Below are 12,982 nucleotides of genomic sequence, written 5' to 3'. Positions count from 1 at the left end.
TTTGTTAAATAAATGAATAATAACCTAATGAAACGATTATATAATTCTACATATAATCACCCATAAAGCCATTTCCAACCAAGACAAACCATACACGAGGAATAATAATACTGTTTTAGGAATAATAATAATAATAATAATAATAATAATAGTAAATTAATAAAAAGGGTCTATACCTGTTGTGAGAGCTATTAAAAAGAATGTAATGCACAAAATGTGGAAAAACAGCTTCTCTGAACTGGATGAACAGATTTGTATAAAGTGACTTCTTTAAGTTTTCACTGCTCTTAAACGTTTCCACATTTTGTAGAGTTACAACCTGAAATAAAATGGACATAACACTCTGTAAGAGTTTCAGTCAGGTTTGGGCTCTAAAAATATACCTAACTTTGAACCTCCTGAACTTCAGAGTGACATTAAATTCATTATTAAAACATGGAAAGGATATGGCCCAAGCGCAACTCCATCCAGAAAAAGTCAGTGACAGTGTAAAAAGGGGCATTAATCAGAAGAAACCAGGAGACATATCCCTGAAGTAGCTGCAGGTGGAGGAAACTGTTCCACAAACTGTTGCATGGTGTGAAATTCTGATCGGAGAATTAGGAAGTGTGGAAAAAGTTGATCTGACCGGATGAGGCCAAAACTTTCTGGCCTTAGCACAAAATCAATAGTTTTCTAATTGTGAAGCATGCTGGTGGTAGAATCATTGCGTAGCAAAATTGTGCACATATTTATAGATAGATAGATAGATAGATAGATAGATAGATAGATAGATAGATAGATAGATAGATAGATAGATAGACAGGCTGACTGACTGACTGACTGACTGACTGACTGACTGACTGATTGATTGATTGAATGATTAGAAACACCTGTACACCTGTTCACTCATACAACAATCTAAATGAGGAAAAAATTGATCACAGTGATTTTGACTGTAGCATGTTTCGTTGGTTTAATTCATTCTATAACACACATCAGTATCTAGAGTTTACTCAGAACACAGCAACAAAGAACAACAAAAAACATCCAGTGGGCAGCAGTCCTGCAGATGGTGACACCTTCTTAATGGGAGGAGTCAGTGGAGAATAGCCAGACTGGTTGGGGTTGACAGAATGGCTACAGTAAGTCTAGATAAGCAATCTGTAAGAAAAGCATCTCAGACCTCAGATTGCACAACACCATGTCGAACCTTGAGGTGAATGGGCTGCAACAGCAGAAGATCATGTCAGGTTCTTTTATCAGCAAAGAACAGGAAGCTGAGGCTGATGCCACAAGCTCACCCAAAATGAACACGTGAAGACTGGAAAAATTTAGCCTGGTCTGATGAATCACAATTTCTGATGAGGCTCAGAGATGGTAGGGTTATGAATCCATTGACCCAAACGGCCCAGTCTGGTGGAGGTGGTGTAATGGTGTGGGGGATGTTTTCTCTGCACACTTTTGGCCTGTTAATACCAACTGCTTGAATCCTAGAGTAATTGAATATTGCTCCTGAGCATGTGCATCCCTTCATGACCACAATTTACCATCTTCTAATAGCTACATCCAGCATGTTAAAGATAACGCACCATGATACAAAGCAAACTGGTTTAATTAGGTTCAGGGTTCTTTGAATTCCTTCCCAGTCACCAGATCTGAAGCCAGTGGATCACCTTTGAGATGTGGTAGAATGGAAGATTCACAGCATGGAGGTGCACCTGATGAATCTGCACGATGGACCAGAACCTCTGGAATGTTCCTGTGTAACATCTTATGGAAACCAGGCCATGAAGTATGTAGGCTGTTCTGAGAGGGAAGCTTTACCCAGAATTAGAATTATTGTTCCTAATAAAGTGCCCAGTGAGTGAGTGAATGCATGTGTATCTTTGCAATATAAACAATAATTCATTGTACATCTTAGAGAAGTCCTTAGAGAAACTGCTGGTACAACATGATAAATAAATTCTTTTTAATATCTTTATTTCACATTTTTCATTTTACCAAATAAGCCTGAACATCATCATTAATTTGTGCTCTACAGAGCCAAGCTCATAAAGCTTGATTTTGGAAAAATAATTTGTAATATTGTTCCACTTAAGCATCATTTCTTTGGATTTTCCTTCTCCTAAAAGGAAGCAAAGAAAGAAATGGCTCATTTTAACAGAACATAGAAGTTAATATGGCTACGTTGAAAGATTGCAGTTGAGCGCCGCTGGTGCATGACCGGTGAAAGATTTAAGGTTCGTTTGACTCGTTTCTATCCTTCTTTCCACTTTACCATCTCTGGATTATGTGCTAATTCCGAGTGAGACCCTGAAAGACACCAGACGACTGGCCTGCCCTGCCCTGCACTCTTCCCAGTCATGGACCAACCATTGATTTATTCTGATTATCAAAACACACAAAGATATTATTTCAATCCAGACCGCATCCCGAAACATAAACCTTCAAACTAAATTATTTGTCTCCAGTCTTCCTTCCACCTTTTCTCCATACACACTCACACACACAGAGACTTCTTTTCGAAGTCTTCTCTTTCTCCCTTCGGCATGGCCCCTCTCTCCCTCTCCGCATGGAGCTGTCAGGAAGCTGCCGGGTTCTGGCTCTGCGGCCGCATTCCGCACATGCTTGTGCCAGCGTCATATCGCATTCGGCCCGAAGCGCCTCTTGACCCATCCGTCACTGTTAATCCCAGGAGGGAAAAGAGCTGCAGATGCTCTGCGAAAACAAGCACGACTCGGGGGGTTGATTTGGTGTGATTGCAATTTTGCTTGTAATGTTTTCGTTGCCCGGGCTAACTCCACAGAAGGAGGAAAGAAGTAATAAAAGTGTCACTTGGATCATCTCAGGCGAGCGTGTGCGACTCGGCGGGCCTTCTGTAAACTCCGAGCACTTTTGCAGCACAATTAACAGTTAACACGAACCAGGCAGCCCTGAGCTCCCGGGCGCACGGGTGCAAAGAAACCAAACAAACGAGACATAACAGTCGATATGTTCCATAAATTCTCCCGTGAGCCCCCGCGGTCTTCAGGCCAAGGCCACACGGATGGTAGAATCATAACAGCCGTGTGTGTTTACGCAAGTCCGAAGAGCAGTCGGCCTGGACTACATCAAAAACAGAGGGACGTTTTATTTTTCTTTCTGCCAAGACTATGTGGCTTCTGTCAGAGATCCATCTCCCATGTAAATCCTCCTTCCACAGAAATGTACAGAGAGGGAAGTGTGAACTGACAGTGTACTGATTTAGCAGAAACAGGACCTCACAGTTGCAAATCCAGGGGGATTTTTATGAGCCAACTCGTATGAAGAGCTAAGGTTAAGGTTGCGTTTTCGCTTTTCTTATGACTTCATTTATATGAGATTTAACGAGATGATATTTTATTAAAAGGGAACCTCTGCTTTCATTTGATTTTACAGTTGCACATTAAAAAAAAAACGTACTAGCTTGGAGGTAATATGAAAGAAACCCAGTGCAGAGAGAACTGAAAGGGAATAAAAACTGACACAGAGTAAAAAGTAACGTAAAAACAGCAACCTACTAATGCTATTAGTATATAAATATATATTAATATGAATTGTGTATAAGTAACAATAAAAGATACAGGCAGTGCTAGTTAGTTAGCAACCAAGTAGTTAGCAGTTAAAACTAGCAACTAGCTAATACATGAATCTATGATTTTACTGATGCAATCAATCAGTACTAATAATATACTCAGTATAATTTATTTTAAATGCATTGTCTTCATTTAAAATTTGGACACAAATGCAAGTAGTTAGTTAGCAAGAAAGTCTATGAAGAATATAAGATTAGCCACTAGCTAGCATCATATAAGCAACCAACACTAGCTGCTAGCTAGATTCATGCAAACAACAACTAACATTAGCCACTAGCTAGCATCATATAAACAACCAACATTAGCTGCTAGCTAGCATCATATAAACAACTAACATTAGCTGCTAGCTAGCTTCATATAAACAACTAACATTAACTGCTAGCTAGCATCATATAAACAACTAATGTTAGCTGCTAGCTTGCATCAAATAAACAACTAACATTAACTGCTAGCTAGCATCATATAAACAACTAATGTTAGCTGCTAGCTTGCATCAAATAAACAACTAACATTAACCGCTAGCTAGCATCATATAAACAATTAACATTAGCTGCTAGCTAGCATCATATATTACACAACACTCCATACACTACACAAATAACAAGAGTCGACTGTGTAAATTAATTAATACAACAGTTCACACAATATCATGTACAGTACAAGGCTAAGCTAGCCGACAAATGCTTTGTTAGGGTACTTAGCTTTTCTTTCACAGGGAAAACATTCATAATGAGGCACCACAAAAGAAAAGTGTCCTGTTTTAATGACAGTTTTATAAATTTAAAAAAGCACAGGCCTAAAAACAACACGAAGTAGCTAGGCTACAAATGAAAGGCCGTGCTAGATGAAGCCAACTCTGAAAACTCTGAAATATATATATATATATAAGAAGTAAGGAACCTCTATGAAAGCCGTTGTTATAGAAAACAAATGAACGCGACGAGAATCGAGAAGGTGTGCTTGATCCCGTATAATGATTACACATTACGTGTCTCCCACTTTGGCCTTCTGTAACCCCTCCACCATTCTTACTCAGAATATAACATATGGAGTCGTATATTCAGCACTGGCGGTGCGGGGAGTGCGGCTGAAATATCGTATCCTATAGAACAAGAGATATTTGGATTTCTTGGAAGAGAGGAAACCATGCATGAATTCAAGGCATTCTATCATTCAAATGAGTCAGCGTGGGTCACGCTGTGGTCTGAGGTGAAGCTGCCGTTCCATTGTTTTCTATTTAATTAACGTCAAATCTGTAAAATATACAAAAGTCCGTGAGATGTGGTGGCCCCAGAGAGAACCCTAACGGCTTTGGGACCTTAGGAAAAGAGATCTTGGCTCGGGAATTCCTGAGGAGTCGGTATGCGTGCGGGAAGCTTTCTTTAAATACAGACTGCCTTCTGGGAAAGTGCCTATATCATTCATTCGCTAGGACCCTTCATGTTTTTTTTTCTTTTTCGTTTTCTCTAGACCTCCCCTTCTGCAAGCCATTTTTATAAAACCGCTCCCCGGGTGCATACAACCCAGGCACGTCACGCCATATCGATATGTTTTTTGGCACAGGTTTAAAAAAACGCCGATACATGTCTGCTACCTACTATGAGTGGAAAGTTGTACAAATCAAGATGTTTTCACTTCTGAAGTCTTTTGGAAAAATTCATCCACCTCTTGGGTAGTGCTGGGAAGTGTTTTGTCAGCGTCTCATTATTTCTCTGTATGCAGTTGGAAGATGTCGTGTGGTCAGCTCCTGTTTACAGTAGACACGTTTACAGTCATTTAAGAAAAAATGAAAGAAATATGTGATGTCTCTGTGTGCATGCATGCGATTAGTTGAGTCAACTGCATGTGTGGTGAGTTCACAACAACACAATTAACAATGTTTTAATGTTTTTCAGTTTCTCACGGTTGGTTTTGTGGTATTGTTGCTCATTTCTCTCTCTCTCCCTCTCTCTCTTTCTGACTGTTGCAGGAGAAGTACTGAGTCTGGTGGATGACCTGTTCTCCGGATTGGGTTCTGCGTGTGTGGTGCCTGGAAGAAAAAGTGGAGAACATCCTCATTCCATCATCTACTCCCTCATATTTAAGTGCCTGGAACCTGATAGCCTCTATAAGTAAGTCCTTGATATGTAACTCATAGTTCACATCGCAATGTGACTGTTTACATCTTTTATCATGGAAGTAAGTAGTCTTTATTTATCACATATACATTACTACACATTGAAAATCATTGTTATATCCCGTCCTTGAAGAGTTGGGATCAGAGCGCAGGGTCAGCCATGATACAGCACCCCTGGAGGGGGCTGAGGGCCTTGCTTCGCAGTGCTGGAACTTGAACCCTGATCTTCTGATCAACAATCAAGAGCCTTAACCACTTGAGCTGCCACTTGAGTTCTATTGTAACTTTGGAAATGTCCAAACAATATGAAAAGCACTAAATTGTGGAAGAAACCTGGGAACCCAGAGGGAAGCCATATGATCACTGGGAGAACAATGCAAGTCAGCTCGGATAGCAGAACCCGAGCTCAAGAAATATCTGGACACGCTGTGAGGCAACAAGATGACCAACTTTACCTGAATGAGATCAATCAAAAACCTCAAAGCTCTTATTATTCCTCTGATTTACTACCACTGCTAGACTGGTCAGATCATTCCTCTGTGTACGAGGTAGGTATACATTAAGACTCTTTTATGTTCTGGCTTCGAGATGGTCAAAGAAACTTTCCCCGAGACGTGTGAACAGTCGAGTCACCCACTATCTTCAAACAATGGGTGAAGACTTATCTTTCTGAAACACTTATTAAACTACTTCTTGTGTTTCTTGGGAAAATCTTGAGAACTCTGTTGATTCTTTGCATGGTTTCTGGATAGGTTCTACTTAAAAACATTTTTTGAAAGAGAAACCATTTTGGTTCTCTTAAAATCCTGATGATCTCCAAAAAATGAATGGTTTTAAAGGTTTTCTGAAAATATCAACATCGGCATCTTTCGGCGCACTGCATCTTGCTCCCTCTGATCTACTAGTGCTGCTCAACAGGTCCCACCATCCCTCAGGGTACGAGGTAGGTATACGTCAAGACTCTTCTCTGTTCTGGCACCGAGGCATATGAAACGAACTTCCCTAGATGTCTGAACAGCCGAGCCACAGACTGTTTTTAAACAAAGGGTGAAAACCTAGCTCTTCCTGAAACACTTAAACTAGCGCTTATTTTCCCTGTTCATTTTAATATAAATCTCCTCCCAACAGAGTTTTTGGGTCTAGCTAAATCTGTGACCTAGTGAACCGATGTAGATGTATTTATTGATAGAGACTTCGGTACATCCCTCTGGATAATTATGTCTACCAAATACCAGAAATGTAAAAGCAAATAAAAGTGGTCAAAAGAAAATCTGTGCGCTTGACCCCAGTAGCATGAACCTTGAGTGAAGAGAGAGTCCAAGCTAGTCACGAACTAGCCTGAAGTTTGCGTAACTGTTACGTATTTACACATTGTCGCATGAAGTGATGGCTTACAGACTTGGTAAAAGAGGGCGACCAAGAAGCCATGAAAAGACTCTGTGAAAAGAAAAGAAAAGAAAAGGCTGTTATGTCTGCGTCTCTCCGTTCTAAGCAAGTGTGACTCGGCAAAATATTTGCTCTGGTGCGTGTGACGGCCACATCCTGTTTGGAGTGTTTTCGCTCATGGCAGCCATGTTATTTGTTTGGAGCTGAGCTTTTCTTCCTCTCCCTCCGTCAGCATGGAGAAGTGCAGCTGGCTTTTATTAACACGAACATACTGTGGTCTCAGCAGCGCCGGCTTTTGCGATGGGGAATAACACGGTCACAGTGAATTAGACAGATCAGAGCAAGGATGGACGTCGATCCAGGAAGCCGGAGAAACTGACGGGGCCTGTTGGCTTGATCCGCTGTGTGAAAGTGCGAGCATCTTGCATTTGTGTTGCAAATGTGACTATTAAAATGGACAGATCTTTAGCTTAAACCCTTATTAGTGCTTAAACACCTGATCTGCAGATAGGATCTATGGTTCCGGGGGTCTTGGGTGCGAGATCCTGCTACATGGTCTGTAAAAAGGCATTTAGTTTTAGTTCAAACCTGATGACAAATTAGCATTAATAGCTCATTTAGATCTGAAGATGGTGACAGAATGTACTCATTTAGCTCTAAAATAAGAGGCCAAGTATGATGTAAATTCAAGCTAGTTAGAAATCACGCAATTCCTTCGCTTGACTGAAATAGTAGAGAGTTCACACACTTACAAAAAAGAGATGTAGCAAAAAAGGATCAGCACGGCTGCTTCAAGTGATAAAGGCACTGCTAGCGTAACATTAGCAGTATTTTTAATACTGCACTGGCGGTTAATGAAATCTGCCTCTTACTATACCACAAATTTTCCTCTTTACTATACCACACACTTCCAAATTATTTTCTTTACTATACCACAGATTTTCCTATTTTCTATACCACAAATTCCCAAATTACCTCTTTATTATACAACAAATTTTAAAATTTTCCATTTTACTGCAAATTCCCTTTTACTATACCACAAATTTTTTTAATTTTCCTCTTTACTTTAAAAAATTATCAAATTTTCATTTTTACTATCCCACAATTGTTAATTTTCTATTCTTCTCATGAGGAAACTGCTAATAACATGGCTGCCTGCTAGTTAGCAAACACTGTCAGATTTTAGTTTATAAATGTTAGAAAAGAGCTAAATCTAGCTACATGATTATATCAGAGTTGTCTGCTTGTTAAACTGCTAGTTTTCTTCCATCCAGATTTTAATAGTTTTAAAATCATAGAGCAATGTACATTAAATTAATAGCATGATTTCTGCAAGTTCCTCCAGATCTCTAGCTAGCATCAGACCTGTTAGATACCACATAGAGTTTACCACACAGGCTTATTATTAAGATGATAAAAGAACTAAACACAGCTACTAGTTTCAAGATTATAGAGCGGTTTATATATATATATATATAAATCATTTCTGCTAGTTACACTCCAGATTGCTAGCTAGCATCAAGCTTCTTTGATTCCACATAGATTTGAATTGTTTATAAAAGAACGAAACCTTGTTATAAGATAACAGTTCTTGCTAGCTACCATTGAGTTTGAGTTCGTTGGAAAAAACTTTACATTATAAGTTCATAGCCTGGTTGTTTGCTAGTTAGCATCCAGCTTTTCAGCTAAGATCCGGAGTTTATACAGGCTCCTTAATGACCATAAAGTTCGGATTAGTGTCAGCTGTTAAACGAGTTCCTGTTATTAAAGGAAGCACTAAGCGCAAAGTTACACTAAAAACAGCATGATATTGTGCTATAATAAAAACTTGTTTACCATTTTCTTGCTACTGCCATCACACACATACACACACACACGTCCAGATTTTTTGGCCAAACCTAAAGATCTGTTGAGACGCCAATGTGTGGGTTGTGTTTGATTTATTTTGCATCTTTTTTTCCCCCATCGATTATCGTAAGTTTTCGCTCTTGTCCACTCTTTTATGACAGGAACGAGACGGCTCATAATTTAGCCTTTGGAAGCTATAAAAGCAACCTCTAGATTACAGGATGTACCTTTGAACGGTTTGACCCTATAGTATGTCACTCAGCCGTCCAGTTCAACCCTCCTGCCCTTCCTAAAAAAAAGATCTGAACGCAATACCGAGAAATAATAGGAAAACACAAAGATAGCGGAGAACACGCTGTGCTCGTTTCCGAGCTTTCTCAACTGCTGTGTGGTTTTCAGTTTTATTTCCACCCCTGTGCTCTTCAGGGCCTTTACTTTATCACCTTTCCCTTTTTTTATTACCAGGTCTCAATGCTGGACATGTTGTTCTTTGAGCATTAGCTGTGAAGGAAAGCTCATGAACCATATGGAGAAGCAGTGGATTTTCTGACGTATTGTTTTTAGCTTAGTAAAACTAACGAAACATGCAACGCATACTCGGGAGAGCGACTCTTGGGGAAATCTTGGGATAGTTGTTGGTTCTTTACATGGTTTTTGGATGGGTTCTACTTAAAACTTACTGTTTTTTTTTTAAAGAGAAAATATTTTGGTTCTCTGAAGTCCTCCAGAAAAATGGATAATAAAATTAAATAAATAAAATTCTGAGTGTAACAAAATCTTTCAGTTTTTGAACATTTTTTCCAAAAAAAAAAAAAAGTTTTAATCTTTGGGTCTAGATAATGTAAATGTAACGTCTGGGACCCCCACCCTATGCGGGGCTCGACCCCAGACGCCCGTGGTGTGTGCGCGCACACCAGCACACGGTGTAATGAGACCCATGCGCAGGATTCAGCGAAGCACTGCTTTTATTACATTTAAGACGCGACATAGGGAAACAAACGTAACAAGACATGGCATGGCATGGCATGGCATGGCATGGATAACTAAACTAAACCTAGACCTAGACCTAGACCTAGACCTAGACCTTAGCTTGGACATGGAACCTAGCAAACAAAAGCCCAACAGAAACCACAGTACAGATAACATGGACAAGGACACAAACACAAGGATCCCTATTTATAGGGGTAGACATTAGGGCTAATGGGATACAGGTGACACAATCAGGATAGGAACAATAGGAAGGGCGTAACAAAAGACACACAAAGAAGCAGGCTTCCAAGGTTCACCTGCCAGCGCCCTCTCTGGGCCTGGCAGGGAACTGTCCAGCTGTTCCTGACAGTAAAACATTATTGAAGACCCCTTTCGAGAGAAAAGATTTAAAATGTGATTTTCCACAATTATTTTTTAAACAATTGCACACCCCAAAAGGAAGCTGTAGTGAAACTTGGAATGCTCGCCAACATGAAGTGCTGAGATATTCCCCAGGATGCACTGTACCAGTCTGTAGTGGTGCTATCGGTGACCAGCCGTCACCCCCAGACCATTGATGAGATCTCGGTTTGTGTAAAGATTTACGCCGTTGGAGAACTCTCAGCCTGCTCTGTGGCGCAGTTTCTAATCAGTAAAAGATAAAAAGCAGCGTATCTCATTCACACAAATGCATTTTCTGGTGTTGCTCAAGACAAACGCAAAAAGCTTTGCTTCTTCTCAGTGAAAATCCTTGTGAAATCAAGCTAGTGGAAACTGTTCTTGCCATCTTATCATCCAAAAAAAACCTCAAATACGGCAGTTAAGTTGATGATTCAGCCTAAAACCCGGAAAGTCTTGTGTTCATCACCGGACTGAACTTTCGATACAGCTTAGGCAGCTATAAATAGATCTTTCACAGAAGAGCCTTGCTAAACACGATAAACCAGGCACGACCTGTCCTGTGGCCTGAGTTACGAGGTGTTACATAAAGTCTCAGCTCCAAACATGTACATTAAACACCTGGGAAGTTTGATCCCAATACAAAGAACTTTTAATGGAAAACTAATAAAGTTTTTCTCAAATTACATTTTACACGCAGGATTTGAGCACACTGTGTTCCTATTAAACAAAAGCAGCAAAAGTGAAGGAAAAAACACGAGGATTATCGAGAGTTCTTAGAAAATAACAACCATTTGGGAATGTAAAAGAGTGAAGCACATGCTTTGAAATCTAAACATTAAAATACATTTAAATAAAAAGCCAGCATTTTTGCCTGAGTCTGACTGCTTTTCCACAAGCTGTCTGTTATAGTTGATGACAAACGAACACATTCTCTCAGATGGAATATTCCACAAGTCACACAAGTCAAAATTAAAAAATAAATAAATCAATAAATAAATAAATCAATAAAGCAAAATCAAAATTGTTTTCTGAAGATCCCTAGAAGAAGAAAATTCCACTTTGAAAATGTATTTATTTATTTATATATTTATTTATTTATTTATTGGAATTTCCAGTCATAATGTGATATTGACTGACAAGGTGATTTAACTAAATCATTTACTAAATTATTACTAAAGAAAAATAGAAACACATATTAAATAGATCATTAGAATTTCCTCATGAGAATAGCATTTATGCTAGTTCACCACATTTTGCTAATTCTATGCTAAAAAATAACCTTCAGCCAATTTAACAGCAATGTTAATTTGGGTCAATGTTGAAAAATGTTTTCATGAGAAGGTTTTTTGAGAGCTGAGAATTTTTTGAGACCCTATATGTTGTATAAGTGAGCGGAAATTTCCATTTTAAAGAACAGATTTTTGACTACAGAGGATGACCAGAGTGCAAAATTGAGAAATCTTTTCAGTACCGATTGTATGAAAGCACTTTGTGGTGGAGTCAGCTGAGGTTCTGGTCCTCTGCATTGATGTACATGACACATCACTGTAACCTGGTACAGATTTGTTCAGGAATAAAACTCTGGACAGCGCCGCTTTGCTCAGATGTGGAAACAATATATATATATATATATATATATATATATATATATATATATATATACACACAAAAATCAGGGAAAGTCATTTGGACATGAACATAAAATGTGATGATCCTTTAAACCATATCTGACCCCTTCGTTGCATTCGAGTTGCTATTATTGATGGTGAAATTCTCCTTGACTCTATAAAACCTGAATGGAGACTTATTAACATACCAGTCAGGTACATGGTGTGCTTTTTCGCCCCTTAGGAGTATTCCTCCACAATTCCTCCGCAGCGATCCATACTGTAAAAAGTCCTTTATTCACTATCCATCTGGAAAATAATGGCTTTCTCAGATCGGGTTCGAGGAACGGCTCGGCTTCAAATGCTTGGAAGGACAAAATCGAATGTTATGGAGATGAATTCCAGGTCTTTGAAAATGCTTTATTTACATTTCGACCTCAGACACCAGTGCAGGTTTACAGTAGCTAACAGGTTTCCATAGCAACAGCTTGCGCATGGATTTGTGTTTCGACTTAAATGGATTCGAAATCCTCCATTTCTGGAAGGAGTCTCCAGCGTCAGAGCGTTGGAACAGTCAGAAAACTATAAAGCTTCAACTTTAAGAGTTTACGCTCACAGTAGCGTGACATGCTGCGGTTTTTTGTCTTATCTCCTTCAACAGAGAGTAAAAAAGAGGAGATTAAAATCAAATTTTATTTGTCACTTACATAATCATACACAGTACGCGTGCAGTGAAATGTTTTTTGCGGCTGTTGGTGATCTATGAAATAGTAAAAAATATATATATATACATATATATATTTTTTTTTTTTAATGTAAAAAAATAAAGTAATTAAAATAATAAAAAATAAGTAAAATAAAATCATTAAAAAAATAAGTTATAAAATAATGAAATAAAGTAAAATAAAATAAAATGGAATTAGCTGTACAGGACAGAGGAAAAATTACATATAATATATACATTATATATAATTAATGAAAACAACATATGGATACAATACAATGACTAATGGTATGTATATGGGGAGATTTTTTAGAAAATCAGAGTGTGAATATAA

The 12,982-nt window shown here is 38.7% G+C and overlaps 1 protein-coding gene across 2 annotated transcripts in view; it reads left to right on the top strand.

Moving 5' to 3' along the window:
• LOC131348162 (astrotactin-2-like) overlaps window positions 1–12,982 on the top strand; it is a 384,655-nt gene that overhangs the window by 358,048 nt on the left and 13,625 nt on the right. For both annotated transcript variants that reach the window (XM_058382844.1, XM_058382845.1), the window contains exon 20: window positions 5,566–5,707. In XM_058382844.1, coding sequence (XP_058238827.1) covers window positions 5,566–5,707 — 142 coding nt within the window. The remainder of the gene's footprint in view (window positions 1–5,565; window positions 5,708–12,982) is intronic.

The sequence above is a fragment of the Hemibagrus wyckioides genome, linkage group LG28, assembly GCF_019097595.1.
Source record: "Hemibagrus wyckioides isolate EC202008001 linkage group LG28, SWU_Hwy_1.0, whole genome shotgun sequence".
NCBI lineage: Eukaryota > Metazoa > Chordata > Actinopteri > Siluriformes > Bagridae > Hemibagrus > Hemibagrus wyckioides.
The sequence above is the reverse complement of the archived record's forward strand: the minus strand, read 5'-3'. Positions and strand labels throughout refer to the sequence as shown.